The 22,724-nt window shown below is 43.5% G+C and overlaps 1 protein-coding gene across 10 annotated transcripts in view; it reads right to left on the bottom strand.

Moving 5' to 3' along the window:
- Positions 1–308: 308 nt before the first annotated feature.
- The window catches only part of ABL2 (ABL proto-oncogene 2, non-receptor tyrosine kinase), a 127,656-nt gene continuing 105,240 nt past the window's right edge, over positions 309–22,724 (bottom strand). For 6 of the 10 annotated variants that reach the window (XM_050783366.1, XM_050783385.1, XM_050783406.1 and 3 more), the window contains 7 exons: positions 21,942–22,026; positions 20,345–20,522; positions 19,080–19,264; positions 15,537–15,689; positions 13,301–13,390; positions 10,964–11,137; positions 309–10,093 (listed from right to left, as the gene is read on the bottom strand). In XM_050783366.1, coding sequence (XP_050639323.1) covers positions 8,370–10,093; positions 10,964–11,137; positions 13,301–13,390; positions 15,537–15,689; positions 19,080–19,264; positions 20,345–20,522; positions 21,942–22,026 — 2,589 coding nt within the window. In that variant the 3' untranslated portion in view covers positions 309–8,369. The remainder of the gene's footprint in view (positions 10,094–10,963; positions 11,138–13,300; positions 13,391–15,536; positions 15,690–19,079; positions 19,265–20,344; positions 20,523–21,941; positions 22,027–22,724) is intronic. The other 4 variants (XM_050783414.1, XM_050783431.1, XM_050783424.1 and 1 more) reach the window with 1 other exon arrangement.

The raw sequence follows: 22,724 nt of genomic DNA, 5'->3' as shown, positions 1-22,724 counted from the left end.
TTTTGAGAGAATTAAATTTCACTTGACAGTCGCTTCATGTTGAAGACACACATACAAACACATTACTCACCTTATGCACAGCAGCCTGGACTCCAGATGATGCCTTTTGTTCACTTCCAAAAATGTAATCCATCAACGGATGAGTATTCACCCCCACAGAGGACATTCTAAAGAATGTGCCAGAGGGCTGCTTGCTAAAAGCAGCTTCTTTACTTTATAGACATCCGTATTACGTAGAGAGAAAGAAACGCTGCTTAGATTCCCTGTCAACTGAAATCATGGGATAAACACTCCAATCTCCAGCCTACTTTGCCAATAAAATATTGCAACCTTTATTTAAAACAAAACACAACTTGGCAAACCTTGTGAGAAGACAGAGAGAGCAGTCCCTTTCAAGGGCCTCATTTATTTACATCAAGTTTAACACTGTTAGCAGTTCACAGTCAGACAACAGAGGGAGAGAATTAAATTAGAAAAACAACGGAAAATATATTACAACAACAATGAAGAACAAATACCTGACAACACTGGTAGCGTGGCCCACGACTGATGTGTTTTTAGTTAAAATCCCACGTTGTCTCACTGTGTCCCCTTAGCAATGCACACAGTGCCCGATGCTCCAAACCCCACTCTCTGTGCACCACATACACACCTGCAGGGCGGGACCTTTGGTATAAATGTTCAACGAGTTTTAAAGAATCTGAATCCGCATGTTTTGGGACAAAGCTCTGTCAACCACCATGAAATGTTTAAACTTATTTTTACTAAGCAAGCATAAAACTGGGGTTTGTCCAGTGACAGTCATTAGAGAATCAGACTGCAGAGAAGGAAAAGTGCAGAGTCTGGGAGGAGATGGGGGTTCTGAGTATGCATCAACAGCTAAGTCAGCCTGTTCACAGTCAACACACCAACCACACCACCGCTGTTCACCCAAGGAAAGATCTGAGTGATTCCTCTTTTACTTACTCCCCCGTTCTTAATGGGCACGACGGCAGTGCACGTGCACTACGGACACAAACGCAGACCAGCTATACAGATCTGAGATGAAAGGGTTTTCAAACATATGCCCTAAAGAACCATACAATGAGTATCTCATTGTTCCTTTCTAGTTTCTGAATACTAATTGACAATCATCCTCATCATGGTGATTTCTCAAGATCTCAATAAATTCCTCTCAAAACATAATGGAGTCCAAGCGGCCACAGTGAAAAATTGCTGTCAAATGGAGGAGAGCTGGTTTCTCTGGCCTTCATCTACCAGAAGCATCTCTGTCTCCTGGCCTTCTTGCCACTCACAATACCTGGTATGGTACTTCTGAATCATGCAGAACAGTATCTGAGGTTTACTGTTGATGACCCTAAAGCGTTCCTAGTCCTGCAATACCTTCTAAAACAATAAATTTGCATATTTTTTGTTGTGCTATAATTGCTGAAAATTAAGTATACATACATGTGAACATTTAAGTCCCATTCTCCAGCTAAAGTTGATGGTGCCTAATTACATGATTTAAAACTCCCGCTCTGAGATTCAGAAGCAAATCTAAGCAAGTTCCGACTATACAAACTCCCTATATTTCCTTTCATAAAGCCTGCTAGCATTCCACAGTTTGCCTCCAGTGTGTCCTAAAAGGTTACTTAGCATGCTCGGAGACCCCAGCTTCTAAGGGTTCAGCTCAGTAGCCTGGAATGACAAGGAGGACCCTGAAAATCTGCTGATGCGAGTACAATGATGAACAAAGAATCTTCCAGAACAGACACAGATGACATGTATCACAATTCTGCTCCAGATATGGGGTGGTCTGAGGACAGTGCTGTGCCTGGCCTTTCCCCTTCAACATGCCAGCTGCTCCCTCTGAGTGAACAGGGCTTTGCTACTCTGCTCAGGGTAAAAGGTAAGATTTTTCTAGGAGAGGTAAACAATTTCAAAGTTAGAGATGTACATGGGGATGAAGAAGTAAGTGCACTTGGAGGGAAGGGTCCAGTGAGGCCTCGCAGGTGGGCTTGAGAAACGCAGCCATTGCTGAGTGAGCACTCTCAGGAAACCACTTCAAGTGGGGGATTCTCACAGATGGAGGCTCTGGCCACTGCCACCTGAGAAGCTCGTGTCTACCAGTTCTCGTTCAATAATCATGCAAAATCAACCCAGCTGACGAGTTTTTCCTCTGTAAGACTCATGAAATCTATCTTTGAAGGCACAAATCTCCAAGGGTGGCCTCTCAGCAGTTTCTGCCATTCCAAGTCAGCTTTCAATCATGATCTGCCACAAGGCCTCCTTACCTGGGGAGGAGTATGGGATCTTTTTATCCTGATCCCACAGGGTGAAGTCTTCCCTAATTTCCTGTCCTTTGGATCTAGGATATTGAGTCAGAAATGAAGGTATCATCTTGTTTTTGTTTTTTCTTGATGTGTCTCACTCTGTCACTTAGGCTGGAGTGCAGCGGCGCAATCTCAGCTCACTGCAACCCCCGCCTCCTGGGTTCAAGCAATTCTTCTGCGTCAGCCTCGGGAGTAACTGGGATTACAGGCGTGTACTACCATACCTGGCTAATTTTTACATTTTTAGTAGAGATGGGGTTTCGCCATGTTGGCCAGGCTGGTCTCAAACTCCTGACCTCAAGTGATCTGACCATCTTGGTCTCCCAAAGTGCTGGGATTATAGGCATGAGCCACCAAGCCCGGCCAAAAGGTATCATCTTGTACATACTCAAGATAGAATACATACCTCACAGAGGTGGCATGAAAAGCAGAAATTCATCCTTGTGGACATTGCAATAAACTTCCCAAAAGACAGGCTGGACTAGGAGTCTGCGGGTGAGTGCTCTGGAGCAGGCGCGGCCCGCCCACAGCCCTGAATCCTACCCACACTTCCCAGTAAGAGAGGAGCACAGGGAATGACAGTGAAGTTCAAGTGAACCACAGTTGTGCTGAACAGAGCAAGTAACAATAACGATTACTACTGGCTTGCTGGGGCGGGAAGCAAGCCTTGCAAAAGTCTAGTAGTTGAAAAACCGGAACTCTATCCAAATGATAGAGATATCCTGACTGTTAAAGAGTGGGAGACGTTTCAGAAGTTCTCACATACTCCTACGGATTCCAGACTGAAGTAGGCATTTACAAAGGAAGTGAGCTACTACTGGCTTGATATAAGCTAAGACAGAGATACAAACCGCTGAAGCCTATCAATACTTAAGCCAGAGACCCACCTACAAAAAGAGGATTGGTCATAGCAGATCCTTAGGGCACAGAGATGAACCCCAAATCCAGGGGGAACAATTTAATGCAAGACGATGAAACTCAAAAATCAAGAACAAAAATATAGATAACCCCGTCAACCCAATATGAACTCCTGGTAGGGGCACAGCCTGATAATAACAATGACATCAGTAGCAAAATGGAAGGGAGCAGGAGGGGTCATCATGAAATGTAACTATCATTCAAAAGTGGCCACCAATGCAATTTCCTTTCAAGTATTTTATAATAGGTGAATTAAATTCAGCTACTCTTTTTAGAAAAAGAAAAAAAAAGATAGATGACAAATGTCAATGTCATTTATAACTGGTAGGAAATCCTAGAAAAGTAATTCCCAGAGTGCACTGGTTTTATGGCCATCCACTTCCCCCTGTAAACCTAACAAAACTATGCAGGACATAGGTTAAAAAAGACACTGTCAACATAACAGATAACAAGTCTGCTCCCACCACATTTAGGATAAATGGCCAAGCATATAGTGGACAAATGGAGAAGAGGGCCTCATCCTTCTTGAGTCAAGGTCCCTGGAAGAGCTTCTGTGTTCTGGAGTGAGTACACATTCTTACTTTTTAAAGATCGGAATTAAACCAAAAAGTTGGTCCCTAGTTCCCTGAAGTAATTCAGCTCTGAACTACAACTTTAGCAAAACACTTGCTACACCTGCTCATATTCGTTAAGCAGTTTCATATTTCTAACTGTGATACAGGACAGAGGTGATTCTTACATATCTGCATTTTCAGGTCCCCCACAGGGTCCATCCACATTGAATCAACTGTCTTATCTTTTAAACAGACAATACTACCACCTTATAGTTATATTACAGTTGATATTTTCTCAAAGTGCTCTCATATACATTATCTCATAGTTATTAAAACAATGTGAACAATAAAGTTTTTTTTAAGAAAAAGGAATGTAGGACTAACTAGGTTTTTTAACAACTCAAGTTGGTTTTCTTTACTACAAAGTGCACATTGCTGTGTTGCTGAGGTCTGTCCAAAAGAATGACCCCATATGATTGTTTAAATGACTGAATTCTACTGAGTGCTTGCTTTGCTCGTGTCCCCATTACTCCACATTCAAATCCCTTAAGGTCAGAGTGTCAGGAGCATGTGCTTTACAAAGTGTGCAACACCACACAGGCTGATTGTCATTCTGAGCCACTTTTTTGCAGTGTCTCACATGGCAGCAGGTATGGTGGAAAGACCCCACAACCATAAAGTCAAGAGACTTGAATTCTAGTCCTGGCTCTGCCACTAATTAACTGTTGAGACAATGGGCAAGTTACTGAACCATCTTCTGCTAGTTTCTTAATCTATAAAGAAAACGGTTGGGGTACTAATAGTTTTCAGATAGCAGTGGGTGTTTGAAACACCTGGTGAGATCGCTGGAGAATACACTGGCCGAGACCCCAGTCCACTGGGAATTCTGTGGAGTGGGGCTATTCCGTCAGTTTGGTTTTTTTCCCCCCTAGGGGATCCTGCTGTGCATCCCTAGACTGGGTGTTAATAATAGTAGTAGCAGTTTAACATTTATAGAGTGTGCTCATTGTGTGCCAGGCACTTGAGCTAAGTATCTTACAAATATCATCTCATTTAATCCTTACAACAACCCTGAGGTAGTTACTATTATTATCCCTGTTTTACAATGAGGAAACTGAGGCTCCCAAGGTTAAATGACTTGCCTTTTAGACCGGCATTAGAGCCTAAACACTAAACCACTATCTATACCGCATCCTTTAAACTCAAAATCTCCATGACTTTAGTTAAACAAAAATGGGCAGTGCCTTAGCAAAGTCAGCATGCTTTATTACCTGGGAAATATTTTACTGGCCAACTTTCAGTTGAATCCTAAGAAACTCTCCATCTAATTTAAATCCTAAAATGCTGCTGGTAAAGGGTCTCCATTGTAACGACCTCTACGTACAGAGGTCATCTAGAAAAACACTGAATGAGTTTCTTAGGGCCAAATTTTTTAAGGCTAATCTCTGAAAATCATGATGGAAGTCTACAGGAAAATATATACATTTAAATTTTACACAAAGCCTTTTAAGAAAATACTTTAGGTAAAGCACAATCAAGATGTATTCAACACAAATCACGGCATTTTAAAGTAGGAAATCTAAACTGAAATAATATTATCTGTACATGAAAGGAATCAAGCAGTGGCAGCCCAATACACAATCTGTGCATCCAGATACACAGCATAACCACGTTAGAAAATTGTCAATGCCTTGTACGTGGGCCTTTTCTCACTGCTTTTAGAATAGCTAAAATTAAACTACACTTTTAGTTTCTAGAAGCAGTTTTCTCTGCTTTGGATTCAAACCTTTTAATTTACATAAGGGTTTGTGTTTAAGCTGGTCCTTTTCAAGTAGAAAAAGGAAAAACCTAAATTATGCTTGTACAGTAAGTTGACAGTGCCTCTTTAACCTGAACCTTGAGCCCTCAACCCCTGAAGTTACATAGTTCAAGCATCATGTGGATGGGGTGTGCTCCAACAGTCAATGCCACTCGACAGTGTTGACAAAAATCAATTCCATTTATGTATTGTGCACCCACTGTAGGCAAGACAGAGCTAGGTGCTGCCCCTGAGTAAGACACAGCCCCCACCCCTACCCTTCAGATTGTTGTTGGGCGAGAAAACCAGGGAGCCTACATACACTCAGTAGTGTTTCTCCAAGGCTTATTTCCAGAACTCTCAAGGGAAAATAGAGCCCTTGCTTAAAAAACAAAGAACAAAAAAACCCTGAAAAACAATTATAATCCCTTAACTTGCATCCCACAACAACAGGGATAAACCTAAAAAGCAGCATAATAATATTCTGAAGTTTTAGCTTTCCCATCCTCGACCTTAAAAGGCTAACTGCTAAAACGAGTTCTTCAAGTTTATGGACAAGTATGATGAGCGAGAATGGCAGGAAAGAAGGTGGGAAAAGGACGGCTGGTTTTCACATCTGAGTTCTCTTCCAACCTCTACGAGGAGATGAACCTGATCACTAGCTGCCTGTGCTGCAGCTGCAGGCGACGTACTGCGGGGATCACCCAACACCTGCCAGGAATGCCCAGCACCACTTGTCTCCTCTAATCTTCTTAACCTGGGCCTCCTTTGGAGCAGCAATGGTAAGAATCAAGGTTTCCTTTCTTTCCAGTGAAAACTCAACTTTGTTCTTGGTCAAAAATGCCAAACTCAATTCAAAACATAGTTTCCCCCTTAGTATTCCAGCCCAATTAATATAATCGCAGCAATTCTTAATTTCATTAATATTTTCTACTCAGCAAATAAGAGAATGAAAAACCATTCAGCATGACAACACTGCACTGAAAGAGCTTTCCAGAGAGGCTCTCAAAGGGACAGCTGTACACTTATTTGCAACACCCTTGAGAACATGCACTATTACCTTAATTGAACAGATTAAGAGATGGGGCTGTGGTTTGACACTGTATCAGTGACAGAGCCAGGAAGAAAACTCACTGCTCAATGTTGAATTCCTATCTTCCTAAGCTAATATTCCTTTGAGAGAACAAAATAAAAATACGTGTGTATTGAGCTCTCCTTGGGGAGGATGGGGGAAGTATTCATAAAGCTCTAAAAAGAGAATGAAGCAGTAATTGGAATTAGACCCAATACCAAGAACATTAATAATACCTAACTCATTAGATTCACTTCCATGCCATCCTAATTAGCTTCCACAATTATAACTAAGTAGGGAAGGAAAAGGCCTATTTTTCAAGGGCAAAACATATTTAAGGATTAAGTCATTAGGTTCCCAGGGTCTAACTGGTGCTCCCTGAAAATGACTACTCTTCAATTATGCATTCTTAAAATAGAAGTGAAATGACAAAATAAATAAAGAATATTCCCAATAAGATCTGTACAAATAAGCACAATGATTGTGTGGGGGGTAGGGAGGAATATGTGAGAGAAGAAAAGCACGTGAGAATAACATGGGGGTGATTCACTTCAAATCCACACAGAGGAGAATGCCTCTCCCTATTCTCTACCTAGATTGGGCTCAAGGTGATAAGGGAGGGGAAAGGTAGAGAAACAGCCATTAGGACCAAGCCAGCTTTTCCTCTCAGTCACAGGCCACCGGGTTTCAAGAAAAGACCATCTCCCTGGTATTTTAGTTAATAAAGAAAAATACGCAGCTGCTCAAGTCCTTGGCCAGTGTGTCAGTATGCAGGGGAACTGTATCCCAACAGGATTCATTCCCTTGTGAGAATCTGCAGGGACTACTATTTTCAAAATCAACACTGGTTAATGCTCTGAATGCTACCAGGAATAAAGGAAGACAGCCTGCCCAGCAAAAGACAGAGAAGAACCACTAGGGAGACCCCTGTACTTATGGTTTACAGATAGCCACCAACAAGCAGGAAGCCGATCCTGGTCCATTATGAAATAATATACCAGACTGGGAGAAGTGACTTCTGCTAATCTGTGTAAGATTTCAGAAGGTTTTCAATCCCCTGCTTCAACTTTCCAGCATTCTTTACTTCCTGCACTAATACACCAGCGGAAAACAGGACAGAGGCATTCAGGTAGGGCCACATTTCCCAGTTTTGTGTTGTAGTGCTCTGATTTGCAGTTCTTATTACAGCAGCAATGGCCTTGTGGAAGCAAGCAAGGCTAACATCTGCTTCCAACAGTCCTGAACAAAAATTTCTCTGGGTATATTCCCAGCTTTCCTTTCTTCTGTCCCACCAAATTCATTAGGTAAATTGGAGCATAATCACCAATGGTACCTACCAGAGCCCCAGGTCTGGGTGCAGCTGCTGCGGTCTTGCTGAGAGCAGCCCTGCCTAGCACCTCCCAGCATCCCAGGTAGGGATGGGCTGCATTGCCTTCCTTATGACATACACATGTTCCCTATTTTCCAGTGCAGTTTCCAACCCTGTCCACGACTGCCTCGCCCCCACTTAATTTACCTCTCCTATACTTATGTGGTTTGCTTCTTATTTTTGAGATGAAACTGTAAACGTGAGAACTCAGGGATCTGAGGTACTTCACATAAACACACTCAAGTATGAGTCTTTCATTTTCTGAAAACAAGAACACAGGAAAACAAGTCCCTTTCCCTCTCCCCTCAGAAATGTGTGCATTTTCCCACCAGGCTAACAGTGGCTACCTCTGCACCACATCACTGATTTCCTGTACACATGACAGTAAGTTATTAAGGACAGGGTTTGCCCCGGGCACACCAGCAGCTGCTGAAGACACCTGGAGCTCCTGCAGGCTTAGTTCCAGTTTGCTCACAGCCTCTCGGAAGGCAAATTTGTTGCGAGTCTGAGGGATGCAGTCCACATAGCCTGAGCAGTAGTCGAGCAGCTGGTGTCCAGTGTCTACCAGCTGGCTGTTGGGCACAGGTTCCGTGATTGCACTGGACAGTAGGTCAGCACATTCCAGCAGGGCCTCTTTGCTGATTTTGTCTGCTGAGATTTTCTCAGCGGCCTGTTTGGTTTTTCTCAGAGCCACTTTAGTACCTGCTGTGCCGTTGGCCATTTTGGCTGGCGAGATGGACGCTGTGGGCAGAGGCACTTGAGGTGGAGGCATCACTGGCCTCCCAGCTTTCCCACCGACGGGCACTGCACCCAGAGCTGCCTTCTTTCCTCCTTCCTGTGTTTCTGACGTGGACTGTCCTGCAGTCGGGGCAGTCGGCTCTTCTGTAGGGTCTGAGCAGATGGACGGATGCTGCAGTAGTCTCATCACTGGTGGTGGGGGTGGGGCACACTTTGGTTTTACCCGTCGGGGTCTGTCCTTGTCTCCAGAGGATGTGACCTGATGCTCAGATAAGAGCTTGAATTTATTCCCCTGAGAGTCTGTGCCAATGAGCTGCACGTCAGCTGGAGTGTGTTTCAGAGTGGGTGAGATAAGGACTGGCACTTTGTGGTTGTGAGTGGTTGGGAGGACGGGGGCAGCCTTGGCTGGAGAAGGCCAGCCTGGCTGCTCTCCATCCTCTAGAACTCCAGCCATCCCAAGTCGTGCCCCACCATTCTTCTCTTTGCCCTTGGGGGCAGCTGCCACTCCAGCCACTCCCACCCCTGGAGGGTCCTTCTCTGTAATGGCTAGATCCCCAGAGGGCGTTCTGAGAGGAAGAGCTGTGGCTCCTCTGGGCAATAACTTGGCTTTTGGTCTCTCCCTGCTTGGAGCAGCACCTTCCTCTGATTTTTTTGGAAGCATGTCATTGGCCCTGTCCACATTCTCTTCTGGCTGAGAAGAGGTGGACACTGTCCTTTCCAGCTGGAGTTTGGACCTCTGGCAGTTCCTGGGAAGGGTCATTGCCATCCTATCCTGCTCTGGAAGCCCTGAGGACATGGAAGATGTAGAGTTTGACCTTGGAAAAGGCTTGGAAGTGTCATCACTGGCTGTGGGTTTACCTGCTCGTAAGCCCAGTGTCTTTTTGATTAAGCGTGGTGTAAAGAAGCCTGTGATGCCAGACCACCCACCCCCAGCAGTGCCACTGCCCCCACCCCCACCACCGTCGTCATTACAGAGGTTCCTCTGTGCAAAGCTCCCCCCATAGCACTTGGGTGGCACCAGATTCGCCTCTTGCTGGGCAGGAGTGAAAGAGAACCCATCAGCATGCTGTAGAGAAGCAACAGATGAGAAGTTACCCGTGAGTTCGTATTTCTTATGGGGCTGATTCTCCATTTCTCGGAAGGAGCTGCTGCGTTTGGGGGGTGTGGGAGCATTTCTCTTTTTCATGAAGGAGCTGAAGAAGCCCCCCTTCCTATCCCTGGTGAAGCATGTCTCTTTGGCATCTTCCAAGAGGCTGCTGGGTGACTTGTCTCTTTGCTTTCGAGGCAGTGCTGGGGATCCACTGGAGGCCTGTGCACCTCTGACGAACCCTGACGAGAAATGGCCGATCAGTAACTTAAAAGACAAGAAGTGAATCTATCACATTTGAATTACCGAGGCAGCATTATAAGAGTTTTGTCAGCATTTATCAAGTGTCAGGTGTTGGCAGGACTCAGAGATAAATAATAAATACATTATCATTTCACAGTGACTGGTGTTCCAAACGTGATATGAGTTTTAAAAATCAGGGGAGACAGGGGGCCGGGCACGGCGGCTCACGCCTGTAATCCTAGCACTTTGGGAGGCCAAGGCAGGAGGATCAGGAGGTCAAGAGATCAAGACCATCCTGGCTAACACGGTGAAACCCCATCTCTACTAAAAATACAAAAAATTAGCCGGGCGTGGTGGCGGGCGCTTGTAGTCCCAGCTACTCGGGAGTTTGAGGCAGGAGAATGGCGTGAACCCAGGAGGCGGAGCTTGCAATGAGCCAAGATCCGGCCACTGCACTCCAGCCTGGGCGACAGAGTGAGACTCCATCTCAAAATAAAAGAAAAAAAAAGCCAGGGAGGAGATAACCCGCCGGTTATTACCTCAACACTCATCCTTTCTTTAAAAACCACCGCACAACCTCTTCTCCTCTATCAGGTTCAGCGAAGTTTTTGATGGAACTGTAAAGATGATACCTACTTGGGAACCCAGGGTTAAGGAGATGAAACTGGAGCCAGAGTTGTATGTTGGATGGAAAGATCAGGACGACCAACACTGGCAATGCGGAGCCAAGGGCTTTGTGGGTGGGTAAAAGAGACGCCATGCTTCCCTCCAGGAAGACGGGCATGAAAGTGAACATAAAAGCCTCATACTCCATGCTTCTTTCAACAAAGCAGTTTCTATTTTGATTCTACCTGCCGAGAGACCCATACCTGGTGCTAAACTGGAAGCAGAATTTTCTGTGGCATCCTGTGCCCCTTCAATGTTCTCCTTGTTCTCCACCTGTTTCTTCAGTGTCCGAGTCTTGGAAGGAAGTATAGGTAGCCGGGGCAGGTACGGAACAACAGATGACGAGGAGGCGGCTCTCCCAAGCTCCTCAGCTACCTCTGTGAGGAAGATAAGGGGACCAATAAAAAGTACAATTTCATAACAGAAAAAGGGAGTTCTTTTCAGAAAAGGCACACAACTGAGAAAGAACTGGCAAGTAGAGTACTAAAATACATACACGGAATCATAAAGTATGTACTCTTTTGTCTGGCTTCCTTCGCCCAGTACCGTCTCTGTAGATTTGTCCATGCTGCTATATGTGGCAGGGGTTCTCATTGCTGTGTAACATGCCAATGTGTGAATATACCACAATCCGCCCGTTCTCCTCCTGATGGATGTTTAGGTTGTTTCCAGTTTGGAGTTACTATGAATACGTTGCTAGCATCATCCTGCTATGTGTCTTTTGGTTCACAATGTTATGCACGTCTGATCGGCACAACGTAGGAGAACTGGTGGATCACAGGGTATATGTGCATTCAGGTTTATTAGGCCCTGCCAACCTGTCCCCCAATGGCAATACTATTTCACATGAAAGCTGTGGTTACTCTGCATGCTTGCTAAAATTTGATGTTATTATTTTTGGCTTGATTTTTTTTTTTTTTTTTGGGAGATGGAGTCTCACCCTGCTGCCCAGGCTGGAGTGCAATGGCGTGATCTCGGCTCATTGCAACTTCTGCCTCCCAGGTTCAAATGATTCTCCTGCCTCAGCCTCCTGAATAGCTGGGATTACAGAAGCAAGCCACCACACCCAGTTATTCTTTGTATTTTTAGTAGAGATGGGGTTTCACCATGTTGGCCAGGCTGGTCTTGAACTCCTGAACTTGTGATCTGCTTGCCTCAGCCTCCCAAAGTGCTGGGATTACAGGTGTGAGCCACAGTGCCCAGTCTTTTTTTTTGACAGGGAGTCTTGTTCTGTCGCCCCGGCTAGAGTGCAGCAGTGCGATCTCAGCTCACTGCAACCTCCATCTTCCGGGTTCAAGTGACTCTCCTGCCTCAGCCTCCCAAGTATCTGGGATTACAGGCACCCACCATGCTTGGCTAGTTTTTGTATTTTTAGTACAGACAGGGTTTCACCATGTTGGCCAGGCTAGTCTCCAACTGCTGACCTCAAGTGATCCATCCACCTAGGCCTCCCAAAGTGCTGGGATTACAGGCGTGAAGCACTGTGCCAGGCCAGTCTGATTTTAATTTAAGCCTTTCTGGTAGGCCGTGGATTGGTATCTCATTGTGGTTTTATTTTGTATTTCTCTATGATGAGTAATGTTGAGCACGGTTATTGGACATCTGGATATCCTCGTTTACTAAGTTAACCTTTAACTCCTTTCCATGTCAATATATCCAAGAAGGCCGGGAGCCGTGGCTCACACCTGTAATCCCAGCACTTTGGGAGGCAGAGGAGGGTGGATCACTTAAGGTCAGGAGTTCGAGATCAGCCTAGCCGACATGGCAAAACCCCATCTCTACTGAAAATACAAAAATTAGCCAGGTGTGGTAGCAGGCGCCTGCCATCCCAGCTACTCGGGAGGCTGAAGCATGAGAATTGCTTGAACCTGAGAGACGAAGACTGCAGTGAGCCGACATCACACCACTGCACTCCAGCCTAGGCGATAGAGTGAGACTCTGTCTCAAAAAAAAAAAAAATGTGTGCATATATACACACACACACACACACACATATATATGAATATCATTTTAAATATTCAGCTATATGGATGTAATAATTTACAGTCCAGTAGATATTTCAGTTGTTCATAATTTCTCACTATTATAAACTATACTTTGATGCAATGTCCTTGTAGTTAAATCTTTGTTTATATTCTTAATTATTTCCTTAAGATCTATTTCCAGAAATGGAATGTCTGGTTATCGTTTTTACAACTTGGTTCTGCTTTGTAGATGTAGTTTATACTTATTTTTTCCTTTTTTCTTCCCTACATTCTAAGTATTGATGCTTAAAGAGCTACCACACTTACTAAGGTTACTGATAGGGAGGCTGAATAAATTTCTAATTAAAATATAATTTCAATTTTTTGAGACACAAAGATGCACTGAAAATAGCAAAATAGCAACACAGCAATAATAAAGGTCAAAAATTAATTCAATACCATGAAACAGAGTCCAAAACTACAAAAGTTGATCATTTTTTAAATGTAATTACCATTATCGCCACCACCACCACTACCCAGAACTAGTCACCAACAGTAAATCCAACAGATTCTCACCTTCAGAAATGCTGGAGTCATGGAACATGGTTTCAAAAGCTTGGTGTGTTTCAGCAAAAGAGGGCCTATCGGCAGGGCTCCACTTCCAGCCTGTGTAACAGAAGAAGAAAATATTAAAAACTCCTTGCAGAAGTTCAATATCCAGTGGTATATCTAATAACGAGTTCTATGCATCATGATGTATACTTATTAGAGTTACAGCATGTTCACAATGATAGCAACATAGCTCTAGACTCAGAGGTATAATGAACCCACTTTCTAAATTCCTTTTTCCTTTTTCTTTGAGACAGGGTCTTGCTTTGTCACCCAGCTGGAGTGCAGTGGCACGATCTCGGCTCACTGCAGCCTTGACCTCCTGGGTTCAAACAATCCTCCTGCCTCAGCTCCCCAAGTAGCTGGGACTATGGGTTGCAACACCACACCTGGATAATATTTTTTTTTTTTTTTTTTGAGACGGAGTCTCACTCTGTCACCCAGGCTGGAGTGCAGTGGCGTAATCTCAGCTCACTGCAACCTCCGCCTCCTGGGTTCAAGTGATTCTCCAGCCTCAGCCTCCAGAGTAGCTGGGGCTACAGGCACATGCCACCACGTCCGGTTAATTTTTATATTTTTAGTAGAGACAGGGGTTTCGCCATGTTGGCCACGCTGGTCTCAAACTCCTGACCTCAGGCGATCCACTCACCTCAGCCTCCCAAAGTGCTGGGATTACAGGCATGAGCCACTGCGCCCAGCCAAAGTGAGCGCACACAGCAATCTCAAACTACTGTATTTTTTTATATAGACAGGATTTTGCCACATTGCTCAGGTTGCTTTTGAACTCCTGAGCTCAAGCAATCTGCTCACTTCGGCCTCCCAAACTGCTAGAATTATAGGTGTGAGCCATCACACCTGGCCATGAACCCACTTTCTAAGGCTGGGGCTTCAATTTAGCCTCAGCTCCTATTCCCTCTACTAAAAGGATGAGGAGAAACAGGGAGATGGTTTAGAAAATGGCAAGTTTTCTTCCACTTGAAAATAACAGAAGTAAAACCTGTCTTCAAACTCAGCCTAACCATACAAATAATCAACTGTATATATTCAGAAATATAAAAGGATATCAAAAAGGAGGAGCTCAGAGTTCATTTTTGACAAAGTGCAACAGAGAACGTCAATGTTCAATGAGGAAAGAACACAGACTTACGTTTAAACACAACTGCAATTGGGTCCAGGCCCGGTCGCCCACACCTGTAATCCCAGCATTTTGGAAGACTAAGGTGGACAGATTAGTTGAGACCAAGAGTTTGAGACCACCCTTGTCAACATGGTGAAACCTTGACTCTACTAAAAATACAAAAATTAGGCCGGGCGTGGTGGCTCATACCTATAATCCCAGCACTTTGGGAGGCTAAGGCAGGTGCATCACTTGAGGTCAGGAGTTCGAGACCAGCCTGGCCAACATGGTAAAACCCCATCTCTACCCAAAATACAAAAATTAGCCAGGCATGGTGGTAGGCGCCTGTAATCCCAGCTACTTGGGAGGCTGAGGCAGGAGAATCGCTTGAACCAGGGGGTCGGAGGTTGCAGAGACTGCACCACTGCACTCCAGCATAGGCAACATAGCGAGACTCCGTCTCAAAAAAAAAAAAGTAAAATTAGCTGGGCATGGTGTGTGTGCCTGTGGTTCCAGCTACTCAGGGGCTGAGGCACGAGAATCACTTGAACCCAGGAGGTAGAGGTTTCAGTGAGCCAAAATCGTGTCACTGCACCCCAGTCTGGGCAACAAAGCAAGACTGTTTCAAAAATAACACCAACAAAAACAAACAAGCAAACAAACAAACCTTGCAATTTAATTCACTACTCACTTTCCTACCTTTTCATCTGCAAGCAATCAGATGCTTCTGTTTATCCACCACAGAGGTTATTTTTATGCATTCTTCATAGTCTTTAGCAACCATTTTTATCTAGTTGAAAACAGTCCTCCCCACCTTAATCTCTAAACTCAATTTCTTATCTTATTAAATATGCAAATGTCTCTGAGAAACTGGGTCAATATTTAGGCCATAACAACTATGCTTAGGATTCCAGTAAGATTCAATGGTATATGATATGACAACTGCCTGATCAATGATAAATTCTTTAAATGTCATGAGGCTGGATTCAATCTAACAACACTGAGAGGAGAAATATTTCTAATTTTGTTAACTATTCTGAACTGCTAGCTTATGCCTTCAAAATTAAAACATGCAAAAATACTCACATGCTCTCATAAGTTCATAAACCTTAGGGGGGCATCCCTCAGGCTGTTCCATTCGATATCCTTTTTCTAGTAGGTCATAGACCTGAGACAGGTCAATACCTGGATACGGTGACATTCCATAGGTAGCAATTTCCCACAACAGTACCCCAAAAGCTGCATAAGGAATTAAAATAAGCACTTAGTGTTTCTTCTCCGATTTATTTTTTATTTTAGATAATCAGGTGATTCTCTTTCAAATTTTAGGCAACGTTCACACACTACTACAACAACATTAATATATAATATACTCATCAATTCTTACAGCACGGCTTGTCCTTCTAAAATATTTGCAACAGGAATGCTACAGATAATCTCAAGACAGTTTTATTTAAATTTCCCAATTTTTATTTAGCTTTCCTTTACTATAATGAGGGAAAATAAACTATGACCATTTAAGAAGTCTGAGGCATAATTCAACTATTCTTAGAAAAGTTTTTGATATACAGTAGTCACCCCTTATGCCATGGTTTCACTTCCCATAGTTTCAGCTACTCACAGTCATCCAAGGGCCAAAAATATTAAATAGAAAATTCCAGAAATAAATTCTAAAGTTTTAAATTGCATGCTGCCCTGAGTTGCATGATGAAATCTCAAGCCATGCTTCTTCTTCCCACCTCACACGCAAATCATCCTTTTACTCAACATATCCACAACATAGATGCTACCCACCCCTTAGTCACTGAGAAGACCTCTCGGTTATCAGATCAAATAAAGATTATATACCCAGGGCTTGACACTATCCTTGGCTTCAGGCTTCCAAGGGGGGTCTTAGAATGTATTCTCCTGAGGATAAGGGAGAACCATTGTATCTAATAAGTATAATAGTTTTAAAGTCAGCTAATATAAGAGGAGTAAAATAAAAACAGATTCATTTAAAATCAGATAAAATTCAGAGCAGAAAAAAATTTGATTTTTGTCACAGTTATTTGAGTTTGAGATTTCTAGTTAAAAGTGACTTAGAATCCTATGACTATTTCTATTGGTCCACAATCCAAATTTCCAGATTTTTCAGTCTATGAAGCCAAGTCATATTACTTCTCAGAGCAGTAGAAACCAGATCAGTTAAGACAAATTCTAGATGAAACCTGTTGCAGGAAGTCAGGGACCCCAAATGGAGGGACCGGCTGGAGCCGCGGCAGAGGAACATAAATTGTGAAGATTTCATTTTAATATGGACATTTATCAGTTCCCAAAATTAATGCTTTTATAATTTCTTATGCCTGTCTTTAATAATCTCTTAATCCTGTTATCTTCGTAAGCTGAGGATGTACGTCACCTCAGGACCACTATTGTGTTAACTGTACAAACCGATCGTAAAACATGTGTGTTTGAACAACATGAAATCAGTGCACCTTGCAAAAAAACAGAGTAACAGCGATTTTAGGGAACAAGGGAAGACAACTATAAGGTCTGACTGCCTGCGGGGTCGGGCAGAATAGAGTCATATTTTTCTTCTTGCAGAGAGCCTATAAATGGACATGCAAGCAGGGAAGATATTGCTAAACTCTTTTCCTAGCAAGGATTAATATTCTGGGAAAGGAATGAATTCCTGCGGGGAAGTCTATAAACGGCCACTCGGTGAGTATCTGTCTTATGCGGTTGAGATAAGGACTGAAATACGCCCTGGTCTCCTGCAGTACCCTCAGGCTTACTAGAGTGGGAAAAAACCCACCCTGGTAAATTTGAGGTCAGACCAGTTCTCTGCTCTCGAACCCTGTTTTCTGTTAAGATGTTTATAAAGACAATACGTGCACCGCTGAACATAGACCCTTATCAGTAATTCTACTTTGCCCTTTGCTTTGTGATCTTTGCTTTTGCCCTTTGCCTTGTGATCTTTGTTGGACCCTTATCAGGAGTTTCTGATTTGCCCTTGTCCTGTTTCCTCAGAAGCATGTGATCTTTGTTCTCCTTTTTGCACTTTGAAGCATGTGATCTTGTGACCTACTCCCTGTTCTCTCACTCCCTCCCCTTTTGAAATCCTTAATAAAATCTGCTGGTTTTGCAGCTCAGATGGGAATCACCGTCCTACCGATATGTGATGTCACCCCTGGAAGCCCGGCTGTAAAATTCCTCTCTTCGTACACTTTCTCTTTATTTCTCAGCCGGCCAACACTTACGGAAAATAGAAAGAATCTACGGTGAAATACTGGGGGCGGGTTCCCCCAATAGAAACCTCATCACGCTTCCCTTGAAAAAAAAACAAAGCTCTGTGTCACAGTACTCTGCAAATGAGTGACAAAACCTAATGTGAGGCTGGGCACAACGGCTCATGCTTGTAATCCCAACACTTCGGGAGGCCAAGGCAGGTGGATCATTTGAGGTCAGGAGTTCGAGACCAGCCTGGCCAACATGGCAAAACCTCATCTCTACTATAATGACAAAAATGAGCTGGGCATGGTGATGCATGCCTGTAGTCCCAGCAACTCTGGAGGCTAAGGCAGGAGAATCACTTCAACCCGAGAGATGGAGGTTGCAGTGAGCTAAGATTGTGCCACTGCACTCTAGCCTGGACAACAGAGCAAGGCTCCGTCTCAAAAACAAACAAACAAACAAAACAAAACAAACCTAATGTGGAAATAAGATGCTTTACAGAGAGGATTATCAGCACTCCAATGTAATATGAGATCTAGACTGTGAGCTCTCTGAAGGCAGGGACTTCTTTTTTAAAACTAACTTACTTTCTCTCCCTCTTTTTTGTTTGAGACGGAGATTTGTTCTTGTTGCCCAGGCTGGAGTACAATGGTGTGATCTCGGCTCACCACAACCTCCACCTTCTGGGTTCAAGTGATTCTCCTGCCTCAGCCTCCTGAGTAGCTGGGATTACAGGCATGCGCCACCACACCCAGCTAATTTTGTATGTTTAATAGAGACGGGATTTTTCCATGTTGGTCTGGCTGGTCTTGAACTCCCGACCTCAGGTGATCCACCTGCCTCGGCCTCCCAAACTGCTGGGATGACAGGCATGAGCCACTGTGCCTGGCCCTAAACTTTGTTCTTTACACTTTTTTTTTTTTTTTTTTTTTTTTGAGACAGAGTCTCGCTCTATTGCCCAGGCTGGAGTGCAGTGGCGCCATCTTGTCTCACTGCAACCTCTGCCTCCCTGGTTCAAGCAATTCCCCTGCCTCAGCCTTCAGCCTCCTGAATAGCTGGGATTACTGGTATGTGCCACCACGCCTGGCTAATTTTTGTAGTTAGTAGAGATGGGAGTTCACCATGTTGGCCAGGCTGGTCTCGAACTGTTGACCTCAAGTGATCTGCCCATCTCGGCCCAAAGTGCTGTAATTACAAACGTGAGCCACCACACCAGGCCTATACTTCTCTTTATGCAAAGTTCTTAGCACAGTCCTGGCAGCTAGGAGGTATTTAACAAATACTTGCTGAATAACTGAAGAAGAATGGCAGGTAAAGGTAGAGGACACTGAACATCGTAAAAGAAGCTCTAAAGAATCAAGACATTAAAAAAAAAAATAAAATGACACCAAAAAAAGTCCCTTTCAACCTTACCCCAGACGTCAGATTTAATTGAGAAGGTATTGTAGGCAAGACTCTCTGGTGCTGTCCACTTAATAGGAAATTTGGCTCCAGCATGAGCAGTGTAAGTGTCTCCAGTCATCAATCTACTTAAGCCAAAGTCAGCCACTTTTACCACATGGTTTTCTCCCACTAGGCAGTTACGAGCTGCAAGATCTCTGTGGGAAAGAGAACCCTAATGTGATTCCATTCAGACGGTGAGGAAAATGGTCGTGAACACTCTATTCTTGGTTCTTTGTGTTACAGGCAGAGTTAAGTAAGTGCTGACAAATATGGTAGTATTTTCCGACAATCACTAACATCTTAGAAAGCCCACTAATGATATATCACTGTAGAGCACTCATCAAGAAGCAGAATAAAGCAGGCTTTATAAAATGGGTCCCTATTTATAAGTACACTGGGATAGGTGAGCAATAGATGCTTTTCTACAAGACTTTAAGTTATTTACTAAGGCAGAAAACTATTTTAAAAACTCAGCCACTAGGCCAGGTGTGGTGGCTCATGCTTGTAATCCTAGCACTTTGGGAGGCCAAGGTGGGTGTATCTCCTGAGCTCAAGAGTGCAGGACCAGCCCGGGCAACATGGGGAAACCCTGTCTACAAAAAAAACAAAAAAACAAAACAAAACAAAACAAAAACACTTAGCCGGGCATGGTGGCACATTCCTATAGTCCCAGCCACTCAGGAGGCTGAGGTGGGAGGATGGCTTGAGCCCAGGAGGCAGAGAGTGCAGCAAGCTAAGATTGCATCACTGCATTCCAGCCTGGGCGATGGAGCCAGACTGTCTCAAGAAGGGGGAAAAAAAAAAAGCCACTAGATGGTGAAAAAGGATCTTGGATACAGTGCTGGGCAAAATAAAGAGAGCTCTCTGGCCAGGCATGGTGGCCCACACCTATAATCCCAGCACTTCGGAAGGCTAAGATGGGAAGATCACTTGAGGCTGGTAGTTTGAGACTAGCCTGGTCAACATAGCAAGACCCCATCACTATTGTAATTTTTTTTTTTTTTTCCAAAGAGAGTTCTCAGTTTTGAGAACAGCAAAGGCCCCTTATTAATACTTTAATCAGAGTACAGTACGTTTGTTTACAAGTTAGAAGTGACATTATAATGGGCCCTGTGAAATACGAAATTACTTTCTTGAATCATCCGAAATTTTCTGGGAAGGTTCTCACATTCTTCCTTTTATCTGCATGTCAAGCAGGATGGCTTCATGGTTAGTCAGAGGTAAGTTTTACACACCTATGGATGAAATTCTTCTTCTCTAAGTACTCCATTGCAGAAGAAATCTGAGTGGCCATGTAGAGAAGCACAACTGCAGTCACCTCTTCTCGGTTGCATTCTCGGAGGTAATCCAGCAAATTCCCATATGGCATGTATTCAGTCACAATGTAAAATGGTGGCTCCAAAGTACAGACACCTAAAAATTGAAGAATAGTGCTTGTTTTTGTTAATGTACATTCAAACACTTCAAACCACTTTCGTCAAGAATAATTTGACAATTTTTCAGGTCTAGTTCGGCAGTAATCTTTTCCCTTTTTACCACCACATTCTCTGAAATTAATAAGCAAAAATTAAGAAGCTGGTTTATATGGGAGTCCTTGCTTCCACTATATTGTTCTCTGGGAATTCATATGCCTCTGAGTATTTGTCTGTTTGAGCAAAAGCAGCGTGCTTGTATTAATTCTATAAGGGGCCAAGAAAACCAACATGTCCAGACTTTTGTACACTTTTGATTCTCCTCCTCAACTGCAGGCTAACAATACTTACTCAAAAGTAATAGCAATTGTGCACATGCTGAAGACTATGTGAGCCCCACCTGTAATACTGCTTTGTAAAATGATTTTCATCGTTTCCATAGTCAAGGAATTCACTGATATATGGCAGATTCCTTATAAAAAACCAACAAGAGGTCGGGTGCAGTGGTTCACGCCTGTAATCCTAGCACTTTGGGAGGCTGAGGCAGACAGATCGCTTGAGACCAGCAGTTCAAGACTTGACTGGCCAACATAGCAAAATCCTGTCTCTACTACAAAAATTAGCTGGGTGTGGTGATGCACGTTGAGGCACGAGAATAGCTTGAACCTGGGAGGCAGAGGTTGCAGTGAGCCAGGATCATGCCACTGCACTCCAGCCAGGGTGACAGAGCAAGACTCTATATCCAAAAAAAAAAAAAAAAAAAAAAACCACAACAAAAAATACCCCCCATCCAAAAAAAAAAAAAATCTGGCCCTATTTTTAAAAAGTAAAAGAGCTTAGTAAAAGAGTTCTTTGTGACCTGAACAGTGAAAAGCCAATCTAACATAGTACAGCATTTCCTGCTTGTAAAGGTAAACTGATGGGTGTGGTCACAGTTTTTAATTTGCTTCAACAGTCCTTCAATGTCTCTTTATTTTGCAAAAACATTTCATGAGTTTTTGGTTCAGTACCATTTTGAACACTTCTGAACTTTGAATCTGGGGCAATTAGTACAAACTGAGCAGTTTTATATACTAAAATCAATCAGGCCACTGCTTCTTGGGCCATTTTAAAACATGGAACCTACTGATTAAAATAAGTACTTATGGAAGTGGATTTAAACCTGCAGCTTCCACCATGGTGACTGAAAAGAAAGCTTTGGGGCTGGGGGAGCGGGGGAAGGCTGGGCATGGTGGCTCATGCCTGTAATTCCAACATACTGAAAGGCCCACATGGGAAAATCACTTCAACAGCAGCCTGGACAACAGAGTGAGACCCTGTCTCTAAAAAAAAAAAAAAAAAAGAGGGCATTTGGAGATAAGAAGGGGTTACAGGACAAGCATTTTTGGAGGATATCTATGGTTCAGGCAAGGTTCCTCACCTAAAAGTTGTACCAGATTAGGATGCTTGATTTCCTTCATTACTGCGGCTTCTTTTAGGAACTCTTCTACCTCCATGGTATCTTCCTGGAAAAAGGGAAAGGTAAGAAAGAAGAAAACGAGAGGGACAAAACCCCAACTTAAAATCATTTGATTCATCTCACAATCCTAAAGCTTCAGCTTTAACAGTAAAAAGAAGTATCTTTTGAATATTTTAGCATATTACAAGAAATAATTTTTATTTCAATTTATTTTTTTGAGACAGGGTCTCACTCTGTTACCCAGGTTGGGGTGAAGTGGTACGATCTCACTGCAACCTCTGCCTCCTGGGTTCAAGCGATTCTCCTGGCTCAGCCTCCCAAGTAGCTGGGATTACAGGCATGCACCACCATGCCTGGCTACTTTCTGTATTTTTAGTAGAGATGGGGTTTTGCCATGTTGGCCAGGATGGTCTCCTGACCTCAGGTGATCGGCCCGCCTGGGCTTCCCAAATTGCTGGGACTACAGGCATAAGCCACCACACCCAGCCGAAATGATTATTATTTTAAGAAGTCCAACTTAGAAAGAAAAATGTCCTGGAGTAAAAATTAGCAGGAGAAGCAAAATTCAGCAATCATGTCCTATAATCAACTGAAACACAGGAGCCCTGTATTGGATACTTCAGTTCTCTCACAATTTATTTCTTCAGATATCTCAGGCTTTGAATGAGGAGACCTAGCACTTAGCTGCTTACATACTTATCTTCTTGATTAGATCATAATCTTCTTAGAGAGCAAGGCCTTATA

The sequence above is a fragment of the Macaca thibetana genome, chromosome 1, assembly GCF_024542745.1.
Source record: "Macaca thibetana thibetana isolate TM-01 chromosome 1, ASM2454274v1, whole genome shotgun sequence".
In the NCBI taxonomy this organism is placed as follows: Eukaryota; Metazoa; Chordata; class Mammalia; order Primates; family Cercopithecidae; genus Macaca; species Macaca thibetana.
The sequence above is the reverse complement of the archived record's forward strand: the minus strand, read 5'-3'. Positions and strand labels throughout refer to the sequence as shown.